Source organism: Falco biarmicus, chromosome 4, assembly GCF_023638135.1.
Source record: "Falco biarmicus isolate bFalBia1 chromosome 4, bFalBia1.pri, whole genome shotgun sequence".
Classification (NCBI taxonomy): domain Eukaryota; kingdom Metazoa; phylum Chordata; class Aves; order Falconiformes; family Falconidae; genus Falco; species Falco biarmicus.
Window position 1 is genome coordinate 42,332,384 of NC_079291.1, and position 13,440 is coordinate 42,345,823.

Sequence of the window (13,440 nt, forward strand, 5' to 3'; positions counted from 1 at the left end):
TGAAGAAAATAAAATTGTAAGCCACATAATCACTTCGGTTTCAAAAAAAAAACAGAAGCCAAGCCTCAACCAAGAGTTCACAAGTGCTGACAACCAGATATAAAGACTGCAGCATAAACAAAACAATACTCAAAAATTAATGTCATCTGCAGTTCACTGGAGCATTACTCACCGATGTCATCAGGAAAGACGACAGGCAGAATGGTCTCTGATCTCCATCCTGCATTGATCCAGTTCATGCCCCTACTGTGTGAACTATTTAAACCCTTTATTTCTTTCTATGAATCAATAGAAGAAATGGTGGTATCTTTTGGAGTGTCCTGAAAGTCACTGTTACCCTATGTGTTTCTTCACAAACAATGGTGGTAGAAGCCTTTACCAACACACTTGTTTTTAAGTTAATCAGATAAAAAGCATCAAATCAGACAAGCATTAAAACCCCATGAAAATTCCTTGCTTGGTATGGTATTAAACTAAAGCTTAAATAAACTGAAATTTGTTAATTGTAATCAAAGGCAAAAATCTTCAAAGATAAAAGAAGTTGTAAAATCTTCTAAAACCAACTTGTAGAAACAATACCCTTCTGTAAGCCAGATACGATCAATTCAGCCTTTTATCTTTCAATTATTGTTGATATGCTGAATAAATAACACATTTACAAATCAAAATCTGAAAACACATCTACATTGGCACACTTTATATCAGCAATGGCTGTTACTACAAAGACAGGTTTTTTGCTCATAAAATATTTCAAAGCTGCAAGGAGAAAATATTAGAACTAAACCACTAGCTGATAAAATGTTTTAAAATGCAGAAAATTAAGAGTTCCTTCCCACCTTTCATTTTTGTCTAGAGCAGCAAGTTTGGCTTCATCTGTACTCCTGCCACCTGTTTTTTTCTTCTTCTCCCTCTTTTTTCTGCTAAGCAGTTCATCCTTGATGTAGAAAAAAAACCAACTACAGTTACAGGTTATCATTAACATGTAAACCACAAATGTTACTGGGACTCTTCTGTGAAGGGTAAACAGTAGAGTAGCATTTATGCAAATGCATCTAGGGGTCCTACATGATTAAGTAAAATGATCTATCTTAACAATAACTGTTGCCATGGTATCCAGTCTTTAAACACACATGAAGTCCAGTTCTGTCACTCATGTGTATCTCCATAGCAATCAAAGTTTTCTAAGAGGAGGAAAGCATTCAACTTGCCTCCTTTCTCATTCATCAACTTCAATAATGCAGTGGAAAATAAAAAAAGTAAATAGATGCTAATGTATGAATATTTTTTTAAGTTATGCTTAGTTTTTTTTCTAGTCTACTAAGTGCAATAGATTTTTGTATGATAAAAAATAATCAAAAAAATGTGGTTTATACTACTTATCAATGCCTATCCTGTTAACAAAAACCCCAAACAAAAAAAGCATTTCACTAAGAACAAAGGCAAATCAAGTATGACTTTTAAATGAATAAAACTTGATTATTTTTAAACAACATTTAGGAAAACCGTAGACATGACTATAGTAGCATATGATTCTGCATCAATAGACAAGAGGTTTTATTCCTCTTCTTCCTTTCAGTTAAAAACCAAAAGAACTATCTCCTGCTCTTTATGACGAATTTTAGAAATTTTAAGTAGTTTTTAAGATTACTATTTCTGGTATGTTGAATATCTTATTCTATAGTTATCATCTTTTAAAATATAATCCTTTTAAAATATGAAAAAATCAAATTCGAAACAGGGGAAGTGGTAGAGGTCCCTATTATATGCAAAATTCTGCAGGAAATTCAATACTAATAATTGAAACGAGTTTGATTTATCACCAATACTTACCAGCTGTTTTTCCAGGTAGATTGACCAAACCACAGCATAATGACCCACTGTGAGTATAATGAACAAGAGTAATGCCAGCTCAGCATTGCTCATTTTTCTCACCCGCCGGTAGTAGAACACAGGCTGTCGCCAATCTGGTAGTCCATTGATCAGAATATCATCATACCTACAGTAGCGAATACAACAGGCTTTCATGGAGAGCTAAAAATGAAGTAAGCCAAACCATCCAATTATAAAAACAAAACAAATTATAATCTACAGCCCACTTGAGTAACACACACACACAAAAGATCATTTAGTAATTTTTTTTTTTTATCACTCCCCCTTCCCCCCCCCCTTTTTTTTTTAATAGAGCAATGCCTTGTTTTGTCAGCTGCTAGGCTTGCATCTGGAAACAAACAGGATCCAGAACCAAACACTAGGGAAACATATCTAGTCTTTTGGAGGAAAAAAAAGAAAAGAAAGGAGAAGAAAAAAAAAAAAAGAAAAAAAAAAAAGACTAATTTGATTGTTCTTGCAACAACTCCCACACACACACACACACCCCAGTTCATTCACTTCTGAAATAACAGACTTCTACAAATGCAGATGTTGTCTACCTGCTGAATAATCAGTGGGCAGGTATCCATGGTAGAAGTACATAACCAACAAAGAACAAAGTCTCAAACACTAGAAATCTTTTTTTCTATTACAAATTAAAAGCACAGTTGTGGGGGGGAGGGGAGAGGTATCTTTGCTGTTGTTTTGTCCTTTTGTAGCACAATATCCGTTAGGTAAAAATGGTGCCAGACTTAACATCCATTCTGTGTCAGACATGAATTTAAGTTAAAGGCTTAATTTTTATGTTAGAAAACAAAGTTCACTACAGCTAGATGATTTTGATTTTCTATTTGAAAAGCTGTCTCCGAAATCAATCTATTTTAAAACTGTTTCATTTTACTACCACTGCTGACTGTACAGAAACCATTTTATGACAATTTGCCAGTTTTTCTTCACAAAAATGTCTTGATACATCTTAGTGTTTCTGGAGTCTTATTTGCAGTACATTCTCATCAATTTAAAAATAAACAAACCACAGATATGCCAAACAGATTTTTCTATTCGTTAACTTTTCAGAGTAAAGTTTCAAACACAAATCTCGGCAGTAAACTCAAAAACCTGTATGTTCAAGACTCACAACCTGTTAATCTTAAATTGAACACAACTCATTACATATTCTAATCACACCATTTCCAGAATTAAATCTGCACTGAAAGGCCTAATTTGGTGCAACACATTGACCAAAATATTTTAATTAAAAATATTCTGAGTTAGTCGCAGGCCTAATTACAGGAATAGAAATAGGGCCTATATTGTCATGCAGGTCAGTAGAACTCAGTAGTAGGTTTTTCTCAAGTAAATTGACCGATCCAGGAATAATAGCGCAGCTGCTAAACTGCCAGTCTTGACATGTAAATCAATTTAAATGCAACAACTGCACTAGCTACTTTGATAGTTATTAAATTGATACCTTGGAGATGTACTAAAAAAAAATTTCCACCATCAAATTCATTTTTTTAAGCAGAAAAAGCAGCAATAGTTTTCAATTAAAAAAAAAATCTATTCTAATTCAGCATATCTAGAAAAGCTGACCTGATACATTTGTTCAGGTTGGTACTGTTATTTCTAGGCAAAAGATTTAACACCTCAGGATTCTGCAGTGTTCTGAATGCTACCAGAAGTAAAATTCCTATTGCAAAATTCTATCTTCCATCACAATCATGATAATACTAAGATTAATATCCATTATTGTAAAATTTGAAGTAATAACTTTTTTCTTTTCCCAGTAGGTCAGAACGAATTCACTACCAATGCCTTACACAAACTCTGTTCAGAAAAATTGCTTAGGATGTTATTTCAAAACTAAAACTTCTACCTAGCTTTTTGTTTAAGTAGAAATTTTAGCATTTAAAAAATAATAATGCATTTGCTAAACATTTTATTGTTAAAATACAAGAAAACATTTTTAGAAACAAAACCATTTTTAAAACAAATCAGGTTTGTTAACAAGACTTCACAAGAGATGCCCTTCCTTTGAAAGCTTCAGAGAAATACATGTAGAATCAAGAAAGAATTTTTATTAATTCTACTATAAATCTATTAAGCATTTGCCTTTCTTATACTCTAAGACTTGTTAATTGATGTACTGAAAACGTGGCTACTGACTAAATAAGGTCCATATATGCTAATGGTAACAATATAGCAATACGTAAAACAAGATTGCAAACCAACATTTGGCAACCATGTTCTATTATAAATTATCTGTTAAGAAAAAATAAATTAAGACAGCAGAGTCTCTTGCATTAAACACTTTAAACAGCACTCTGTATTTACTAGGCTATGTCCGCTGTTCTGAACAACAGTCTCCAAGGATTAAGTCTCAGAATCAATGCTCTATTGATTTTACTATCAATGAGCATTATGGCTCACACGACTGGCCATTTTAAGGGAAGATAGCTTCTATTATAACCTACTTTTTAGAATATATACTGTTAAAAGATAAATCACTGCTTTCAATAGTAATTAAGCTCTGCATTTGAAAAATAAAGATATCAGTGTTTTTTAGATTTTCAACTGGAAAATGATCCTACTGAAATTCAGAAGTTTCTATTAATTTTTAAATCTTGACTTCTAAATTTAGTATGTGGTTTAATTAAAAGCAAGTTTCTCATTAAAGAATTTCTTTATAGAAACCTGTATTAACTATGAAATATAGTTAGTCCATCTGCATCAAGAACTATGTTCAAAATTTAATTACAAATCATTCTTCTTTTGGCAAACGATATTAATTTTTACTCTATGTAAGCATAAAAAAAACCACAATGAAAAGGAAAAAAACTCTGTAGTATTTTTCTCTGCAGACATATGTACACAGAATGCAGCAAATCTCTGACATGAGTATTCTGCCAGTTGTCTCTGAAATGTAGTAGTCAGCAAGCTACGAAAACCCCAAAGCACCAGTACAGAAACAAAAAGACCAAAACAGCAGCAAAAAAATCCCCATTTGTAACTTAAATTGAATCTTTATTTTAAAACTCAGGATTCTACAGAAGACTTGTTAGTCTTGTACTAACAAGTAACCAATTGCAAGATTATTAAAATTTCATTCATCTGTAAAGTTTCATGGAATAGTTTCTAGAGCTCTTTGTAGAATCAATTACATTGCAAGAAAAAAGAATTCATTAACTGTAGTAGCTAATTACAGTATCATCTATTTTAATATAATTATAATTTACTTTTCCCTTTAAAGAGAGCCACTGCATTTCATATTTCAGATTATTTCAGAAATCTGATATAGTTTATATTCTATAACCTTGAATTAATGAGATCTATTCTGAACTACAGGAAGACTGCACTGGCACTTTTTTATTTTGGTGGCCTTTTTTCCTCAAGCTGTCAAAGACATTCAGTGAAACATCAGCCAGAACAATTTATACCTATGAATACAGACATTTAATTATAATGAGAGCTAAGATAAACACCTTTCTTGCTCTAAACAAGTATATCTTGATTCCTTTACAAATGCTTCCTGTAATCAAGCCCACATTGTTACAGAGGATAGGCCTGGTAGGTAAAAAAAAGCTCCTTAAAATGGTAACAAACAATGAAATTCAAATATAAGATTTTTGCCTAATTACAAGTGTGTAAAACTATCTGATTATTTTTAATTTATGAAAAAAGTAAAGGCTAATAAAATTTATGATCTTCAAGTTGATTTACCAACCAATGCCCTAAAGTAAAGCATATTCCAGGAAATGCACTTGTCTCTACATATGTCTTATAGATAAACCTTCCTGCAGAATTTCACATGCTCTGCAGTGTGGATACGAAATAGAAAGTATTATGATCTGCTGCATGTATGTTTAATTTGATATTAAACAATGCTGCATGTATGTTTAATGTTACAGTATTAGAATGTTTTAGTTATGTATCAAAGTGCATAAGAGAAAGTACTAAAAGTAACATTACTGTATTCTGTAGTACTACTAACAAAATTAGTATATTCACAATAAGTATACAACTTTCTCAAAAAAACAAACCACATTTGAATTATAAAGCTCTTTATTATAATTGTCAGTAGAGGAACCGTGGTATTTTAAGAAAGGCTTCTGCCATCAGATAAAGTAAAAATTCACTGGTAAATATAAAAATAGAAATGTTTCAGAAAAATAATCACATATAGCTGGCCAACAGACCTGCCTTTTTAGAATGCTGTTTCTGTACACACACACACCCCTCTGACAACCACCAAGCCTTGGAGGAAGGGTGTAATCAGACCCAGTTTTATAGTTTCAAAGTTAGTTTATCAGTCATACAGTGCAGAGGACCTTATTCCTGCCTTTACTGGTTCCACTCTCTGTATGGACACCAGCACCAATGCTGGATTACACCACTTCTGAGATGAACAGTAAGAGGCAGGCAGGTATGGCTGCCTTCACTGTACAGAAGCACAAGGCTGCAGCTCACTCTTCTTGAGGTGGTGTAACACCATGCCCCAAACCATTTGTCCAGTTGTAAAGGGGTTCCCAGCTGAACTGCCAGAATTCCTCACTTACTAATTTGTAAGAAATGGAACTAATTTGCCTCTCATCCCATCAGGTCTTTGAGTTACTTCAGCACTAAAAACTACCACACTGACAACGGAAAAGAAAAAAACCAAACAACTACAAACTCTGGCAGAAAGCCCAAGTTAGGACAGGCCCACATAAGTGTCTCTGGGATCAGGATAAACCTGAGTTGATAAGCCCTGAGAGACTTAGTGCACAGGCATGACAGTAAACTTTGAGCCTCTTCCACTAGGACCATCACCTCACAAAATGCATAGTCAAACACCAACATCTGAAGTAGGAAGGTCCCAAAAAGCAACAACTCTCACCTTTCCTTTGCTGTACAGCTGCAAGAAATCCATGAGTCCTTTACAGTAGAAACAATATTACAGGGCGAGCAACTCCTAGCACACTTACTTAGGACTTGTTTTACGGACATGCTACAACAATGCCTTACAGGATACAGGACAGATCACACTCTACTTACAAGCTCAGCTGACAGTTTATCATTAGACTGTGTAATAAATATGATTGATAAAGGTTTTCTCAAAGCAATGAGACCATATAGCTCTGCTACTCTACGTGTTATTTCTAAACTCTGCATGTTACTACCAGAAAATTATCTGAAGGTAAACACTATTTAAACCTCTACATTTATATTTAATCAACTATAGAAGCAATATCAACCATACGTCCACACTGTGCAAGAAAAATACATTGTCTCTGTACCAAATAAGCTATTGACAATTAAATCAATCTAAGCTTCAACAATCTACTGCTGCTTTAACTTCTCATTTGTAATCACTGTACTGCATTAACAGTATTCTCACAAAGAACTTGGGTAAGTTAGTCACATTTGTAATGTATACAAAGCTTAAAAATACAGGGTTTTTTACAAGCTACTGCATCACAGTTCCATGCAAAAAGCTGCTGTTACAGCTGTAAAGAAATTCCTAGAAGTTCCATGCTGGAACTAAATTCCAGAGAGGCAACATCACAAAGTATATGTAAACAATGTTATAAACAAAAAGGTGGGAAAATTTTGTGGATAGCTCAATTGAAGTGGTCTGAAAGTATTTAACTTTAAAAAAACAAACAAACAAACAAAAAACAACTTTCCTTGAGTAGAACTTCACAATGAAATTCTCTTGTGAGAGGTGAAACAAAAAAAATACAAATTTCCAGAAGTACTTCTATGAGGTAAATTTTCATGACACTTCAAGAGAGGATTATCAAAAAGTAGATAATCTATACTACAAAACCTGGACTCTTGCCAAGACATCTACAAAGCCAAAAACCCTTCAAGAAATGTCTTGTAAAGCCCTGTTTAAAGACTTGTAAGCTGAAAGTTGATTTACTAAAACTCCAACCCAAAAACAAAACTTTCAATGTCCCAGCATTCTGGGACATTAGTTTTCATTAGTTTAAATGGTCATCTGCTTAAAAGGAAAAAAAAAAATTCAGAATAAGTCTTCCAGAAAGCAGATTAGCCTCACGTTTTCAGTTCTTAATACTATCCCTCTTCAGGTATTGGTGGACTTGCCCCTGAAGCAGCAGGGACAACTATCATTTATTTAAAAAATTATGCTTTGTATATATTAGAGTTTACAGTATTCTAGATAATACATCAGAAAGAAGCAGCAATGAACTAAGCAACAGAAAACAATGTTAAAGACAACATACACTGGAAATAATCCCTAAATATCATGCAACAAACCTTTTATTGATAGAGATACGGCTGACAGTTGAATCACTGGCCTGTATTTTCAACCACAGCTTTAATAAAACTCAAAGTGATAATTGTTAAGTGCTTAAAAAATTGCTCAATGTAACAACTACCTTTTAAAGTCTTTCAAATACTAGTTTTAAAGGAGAAAAAAGTGTATCACACAGCAATACACACCAGCTTCCCCCACATACAATATTTGATTAACAGCTGCATAGGAATTACAAACTTACATGACAAAAAATTATCTGAAGAGTTACAATTAAGTCAAATAAGACTTCAATATATCACTGGCATGAATACTTTATTTAAGAACCTGTGCAAATTAACTCACCTCTGCCTCCTTTCTTCATCCTTTAAAACCTCATAGATGGCCACCAACTAAAACAAAAACAGAAAAAAACCCGAAGGACTTTAAGATTGAGTTTATAAAGTATCATATTTTACATTTGCCAGCTAATGACCTTTGCTAGTTTTCACTTTCCCCCTACAACACTAAGAAGCAAACTCAAAATGCAAAAGAAAGTGACATATTCATTACAGCGTCAAATATACAAACAAGCAACTCCTACAAAAGACTTTTTCCCCTCTTCGTATCTGTCAAACAGAGTCTTGTCTCAATTACACCTTACAAATAAAAGGTATCATTTGTTTCATCCTAAAGATCTTACTTAATTTAAATAGCCTATATTTAGTCCCCAGAAGTATATTTTCAACGGTAGAGCTAATTACAATAGACTTGTGGTTTCACTCCGTAAAGATTCAAAAGGTGCAAATTAAAAAACTGAAATAAATTTTAATTAAATTATGCCTATATATGACTTGCATGGGGAACTAATTAGAGGTTTTCCCTACTACTTTTGAAAATACTATTTATAAAGTCTTACATAAAGTGTAAAACACATTTTCCTCCTAAAAAGTATTTTTTTTCATATTATTTTTAATATACCAATAAATACTAAATCAGAGTTAATTCAACAAGGTAATTCGGAAAAAAAGTGTACTTGTTTTTAACCTAGATACATCCAGAAAAATACAAGTCAATGTTCAACTGAAGTAATTTCAAAGGTGTACCACTGCACTTACTAAAGTAACATCATCATAAAAAATTCCAATTCTATTTTCCCTGGAAACTTTTATTGCCACACATTGCACTTACTTGCCTAAACTGCGTTTCTGCATTTTCATCTTTATTCTTGTCTGGGTGTAAAATCAGTGAAAGCTTTCGATACGCTTTCCGAATGTCTGCAGATGAAGCATCCTGAAAAAGGCAACCAAAGCAAACTGTCAGAAACTAATTCCCAGAACCTTAAGATGTGAAGACAGCCAGCCATGTGCAGAAACTAAGACAACATAATTTGAGACTTCTAACAACAAAACCATGCAACTAGCCTATCCTAAATAACTGAACAGTCTTTCAGTCCAATTCATCTTTCATTTTACCTTCCTTCCTTACAACGGTATTTGCCAGAACTTCCACACACTTTTTTGCTCAAAAACTAACCCGTGTACCTTCTGCACCATTTAAAAGTTCAAATAAAAACTGAAAATTATTGCACCTGCATATCTTTAAGACAGACATAATTTCAGCAAATTATCATGCTCAATTTCCCAAACTCAGGATTTGCTATGAACTCTTCCCTTATTAATATTTACATGAAATTCACCACTAATAGGACTTCCATTCAACTGCAGCTTCACCATGTCTAAAGGATTGTATTTTTCTAAAGTAGCTTCAAATTGCACTCTTGAAGCTATACTGTAGCACTGACATCAATCTATACCTTAATCATTATAAGAATTGCACACATTTTGGGAGAAAAAATAAAACTCAGAAGTAAAATGCATCAATGATGTACCAATTTAGCTGCACAATGCACAAATTTCTGAATTAATGACTGCTATTTAGTACATGCTATAATGATATCCAGAAATGGAAGATTTCAAGAGTTGTATCATATAGTACATGCGTGTTACACTCACCAAAAGATCCACAAAGCATCACATTTAAACAGAACTATTTGCATTCTATTACTAGCATGTCCAAGGCAACATTTTAGAAATCAACTGGTTATCTGACCGTTTTTATTTCTTGATTTTATATAATCGTTCCCCAGTATATGCTCTCTCACAAAATTATGGTGTCAATAGGGATTAAAAAACACCAAACCCCAGATCCAAAATAGCTGTGAGAGGAACAGAGCAGAAATAAGATAATAATGCAATACTGTAATTAGTCTGTCAGGCTTTTTATTACAAATCATTATTTTCATTTTAAAATTTTCAATTTTATAACATGAGGCTATAATAATACTGTATACAAGTTTGGGACAGGAGTGAATATTAGAGAAAGACTGAAGGAGGAGAAGGGGAAAAGAATAAAACAGGAGGGAATGCAGAAATTGAGAAAATTCTGCTTTAAAAGTATATTTTAAAGAAGCTGGTATTATCCCCTAATGCAAGACCAAAGTTTCCATAGTCTCTTGTCTGCCAAAGGACAGTGCTTTTATTACTCACAGGAAGATTTCTCCTTTAATTTTTAATTTTTCCAACAGCTACTTCTAAGGCATGTGCACACCAAAGCAGAATTCCTCTGATTAAGCACCAGCTTGCTTCCAGTTAGATTACTGCCAGTGAGTTGTTTCATACTGCCATTGTTTTATAGGTTTACTTTTAACTCTTGGTTAAGGGGAAGGAAGAGACAGTGACTAAATATTTATCCTAAGCACAAAGAAACTTTAAATTCTTGAGATGCAGATTTAACAGAATTACATGAAATAATTGTGAAGAGGTAGCACAAATAAATCTTTTAAAAATTAGGGACTAAGAACATGATAACCTCAAGAAATTAGTATGTCTGGAACATGTACTTAGGATAAACCACAGCTTATTCCTTTTCTACTACACATTTAGATGTGCTTGTATTATTTCTGGAACACTCCTAATAAACCGTTAAAAATCTGATGAAAGCATATTAAAGAGTATTCTCACAGTATTCTTCCAATGACTTCAAACAAACAAACCAAAAGAGTGTTTTCAGTTGTATCCAAACAATTTAAACTTTAGTTTTATTTGGGAGCAGCATGATTATTTGTGTAAAAGATCAGGACAAAAGGTAGTTTATCTTAAGTTTCATGCTTAAGCAAAGCAACAGATCTCAAGTCAACTCTGAAAGAATAAAGTTGCTTAAATATTTGTGTTGCTTCACCTTGAGAAGTTGAAACAAAAAAAAAATATAAATTTACAAAAACAGACTGTTTGTCTTAGTTACCAGATATAATTTAGACATTGTTTTGTTTCACCTCATCTACCAACCCAGTCAGCCATTTCAAAAACAATATGGGCTTGTCTTCAAAACAAAATATAATATTTTAACACTACTATAGCACATAAAAATCAGGATATAGTTTTCTGGCCATGTTTTTAGCTAAACCATGGAAGTGATCTTTGTGAACATATCAGCTAATCATAATTAAGCTCCTAAAAGGCTGAAAGGGGGTCAATAATACCACTAAGTAATTAAATATGGGATGTTGCTGTGATTTAATTACAACTGGTCCGTATAAATTTCTAAAGCAACAGTAAGTCTGCCTGCTGATTCTTTACAATACTGTCAAACACAACACAGGAAAACATACATTCTGAACGTTTTGCTAATTAATGCTACCTATGGGTAATGTTGGGCACCTTCAGGCAAGGTTCTAGATCCTCTACGAGCTGCCCTGAAAAACAAGTGGTTGGTTTTTCAGAAAAAGCTCTCATCACTACAGAAACTCCTAGCAGTATATGGCCCTAATTAAGCTACACGGAACAATTATTTTCAAACTAATGAAGAAATACATACCATACTGAAGTCTGCTATTCTGAGACTTTCATTTATAGCTAATTGACTCTTGATGGTCACCTGCAGTAATATTTTCATGAAGGCTGGGCAACAAAACACTGAGTTAAGAGTCAGTGTTTTCTACAGACTAAGATACTATTTTACATATTAGGGTAGAAGTCCCAAGATCAGGGAAAGAAAGCCATGACCACTTTAAGGTTTTGTTTAAAGAAAATGCTCAGAAGACGTGTTGGGTGGCTTCATTTACAGTTCAGAAATCTCAAGTTACATCTAAGGAAGGAAAAATAAAATCTGTATATGCATAAAAGTTAATAGCAGAAGGAGCTGGTAATGTTATAGACAGCTAGTGCATTCAGTGATTCTCCAACAGTGTGCTTCAGGTTGGCAAGTTTTGCCACCAATTAAAGGAAACAAGCCTGTCACACAGTCTCCCTCATGTGGATACAAACATCAAAAGCATCACCTTATTTCTTGCTGTCATTTTCAAGGCAATACTGTCCCACCTTACTTCCCATTTCCACTTAACAGATCTTACAAGTTGAGAACTACTCTCACTGCAACAGCACATGCTTCCACCCACAGCATCTAAGTCCATTTTCATGTAAGTCACTGCCATTCAGGAGGAAAAAAGGCAATACTCCATCACATATATTTTGAAAACACAAAGCATAATATAAACACTTACAATAAAAGATAATGCAAAATGAATGCTTTAAGCTAAAATTAAAACTGCTCAACTGTCAGCCACGTAGCTGGAAAAAATGTGCCTAGTAGACAAGACCATGGAGGAAAAGGTGTTTTGTGCCGGAATTAGTTCTCAGAAATACCAAACTGCAAGTTGGGTAAACTACAGTTTGGCTTCTTATGCATGCAATTATGCAAGTATTAATGTGGGAAATTTTTAATTGCTAATACTTTATTGAACCAGAAGCATCCATGTGTCTAGTTACGTGACCTCCAGGTAGAAGTTACAGTTTTTCACATTCTCTCTTAACACTACGAACAAGTATTTTAGCACACAAAGTTACCATTTGAAGGAATCAACAGTATGTCAAAAATTAAACACATCTCCGAGTAGTCTGTTGGAATTTTTATTTTTTGTCTAAAGAGTGACACACATCAGGTTCCCAGGATGGGGGAGAAGAAACATTCTTCTCACTATTTATGTCATTTACTTTTGGCAGCATGTTCAATTCAGACAATGAAAAACACATTACTAAATTTTATTTTACTGAGCATCATTTTCATATTCTCTAGTATTACCAAGAAAAGTTGTATCGTTCGACTACAAATACATATGCAGAAACAAAGAAAGGATTTCACAACACAAAAAATATTCTAAAAAGGCATTTGCATTCCATTTCTTTGAAATTAAATTCTTTCTGAAAATGCACACATTCAGATCTGATGTCCTCCTCCGTCTATACAAATTCAGACTCCCACCTAGAGAGTTC

The 13,440-nt window shown here is 33.5% G+C and overlaps 1 protein-coding gene across 1 annotated transcript in view; it reads right to left on the bottom strand.

Annotated features, from left to right (window-relative positions):
- The window catches only part of DNAJC1 (DnaJ heat shock protein family (Hsp40) member C1), a 113,413-nt gene that overhangs the window by 64,049 nt on the left and 35,924 nt on the right, over window positions 1-13,440 (bottom strand). The window contains exons 2-5 of the mRNA XM_056337516.1: window positions 9,302-9,403; window positions 8,477-8,523; window positions 1,831-1,996; window positions 837-934 (exon numbers count right to left, since the gene is read on the bottom strand). Coding sequence (XP_056193491.1) covers window positions 837-934; window positions 1,831-1,996; window positions 8,477-8,523; window positions 9,302-9,403 — 413 coding nt within the window. The remainder of the gene's footprint in view (window positions 1-836; window positions 935-1,830; window positions 1,997-8,476; window positions 8,524-9,301; window positions 9,404-13,440) is intronic.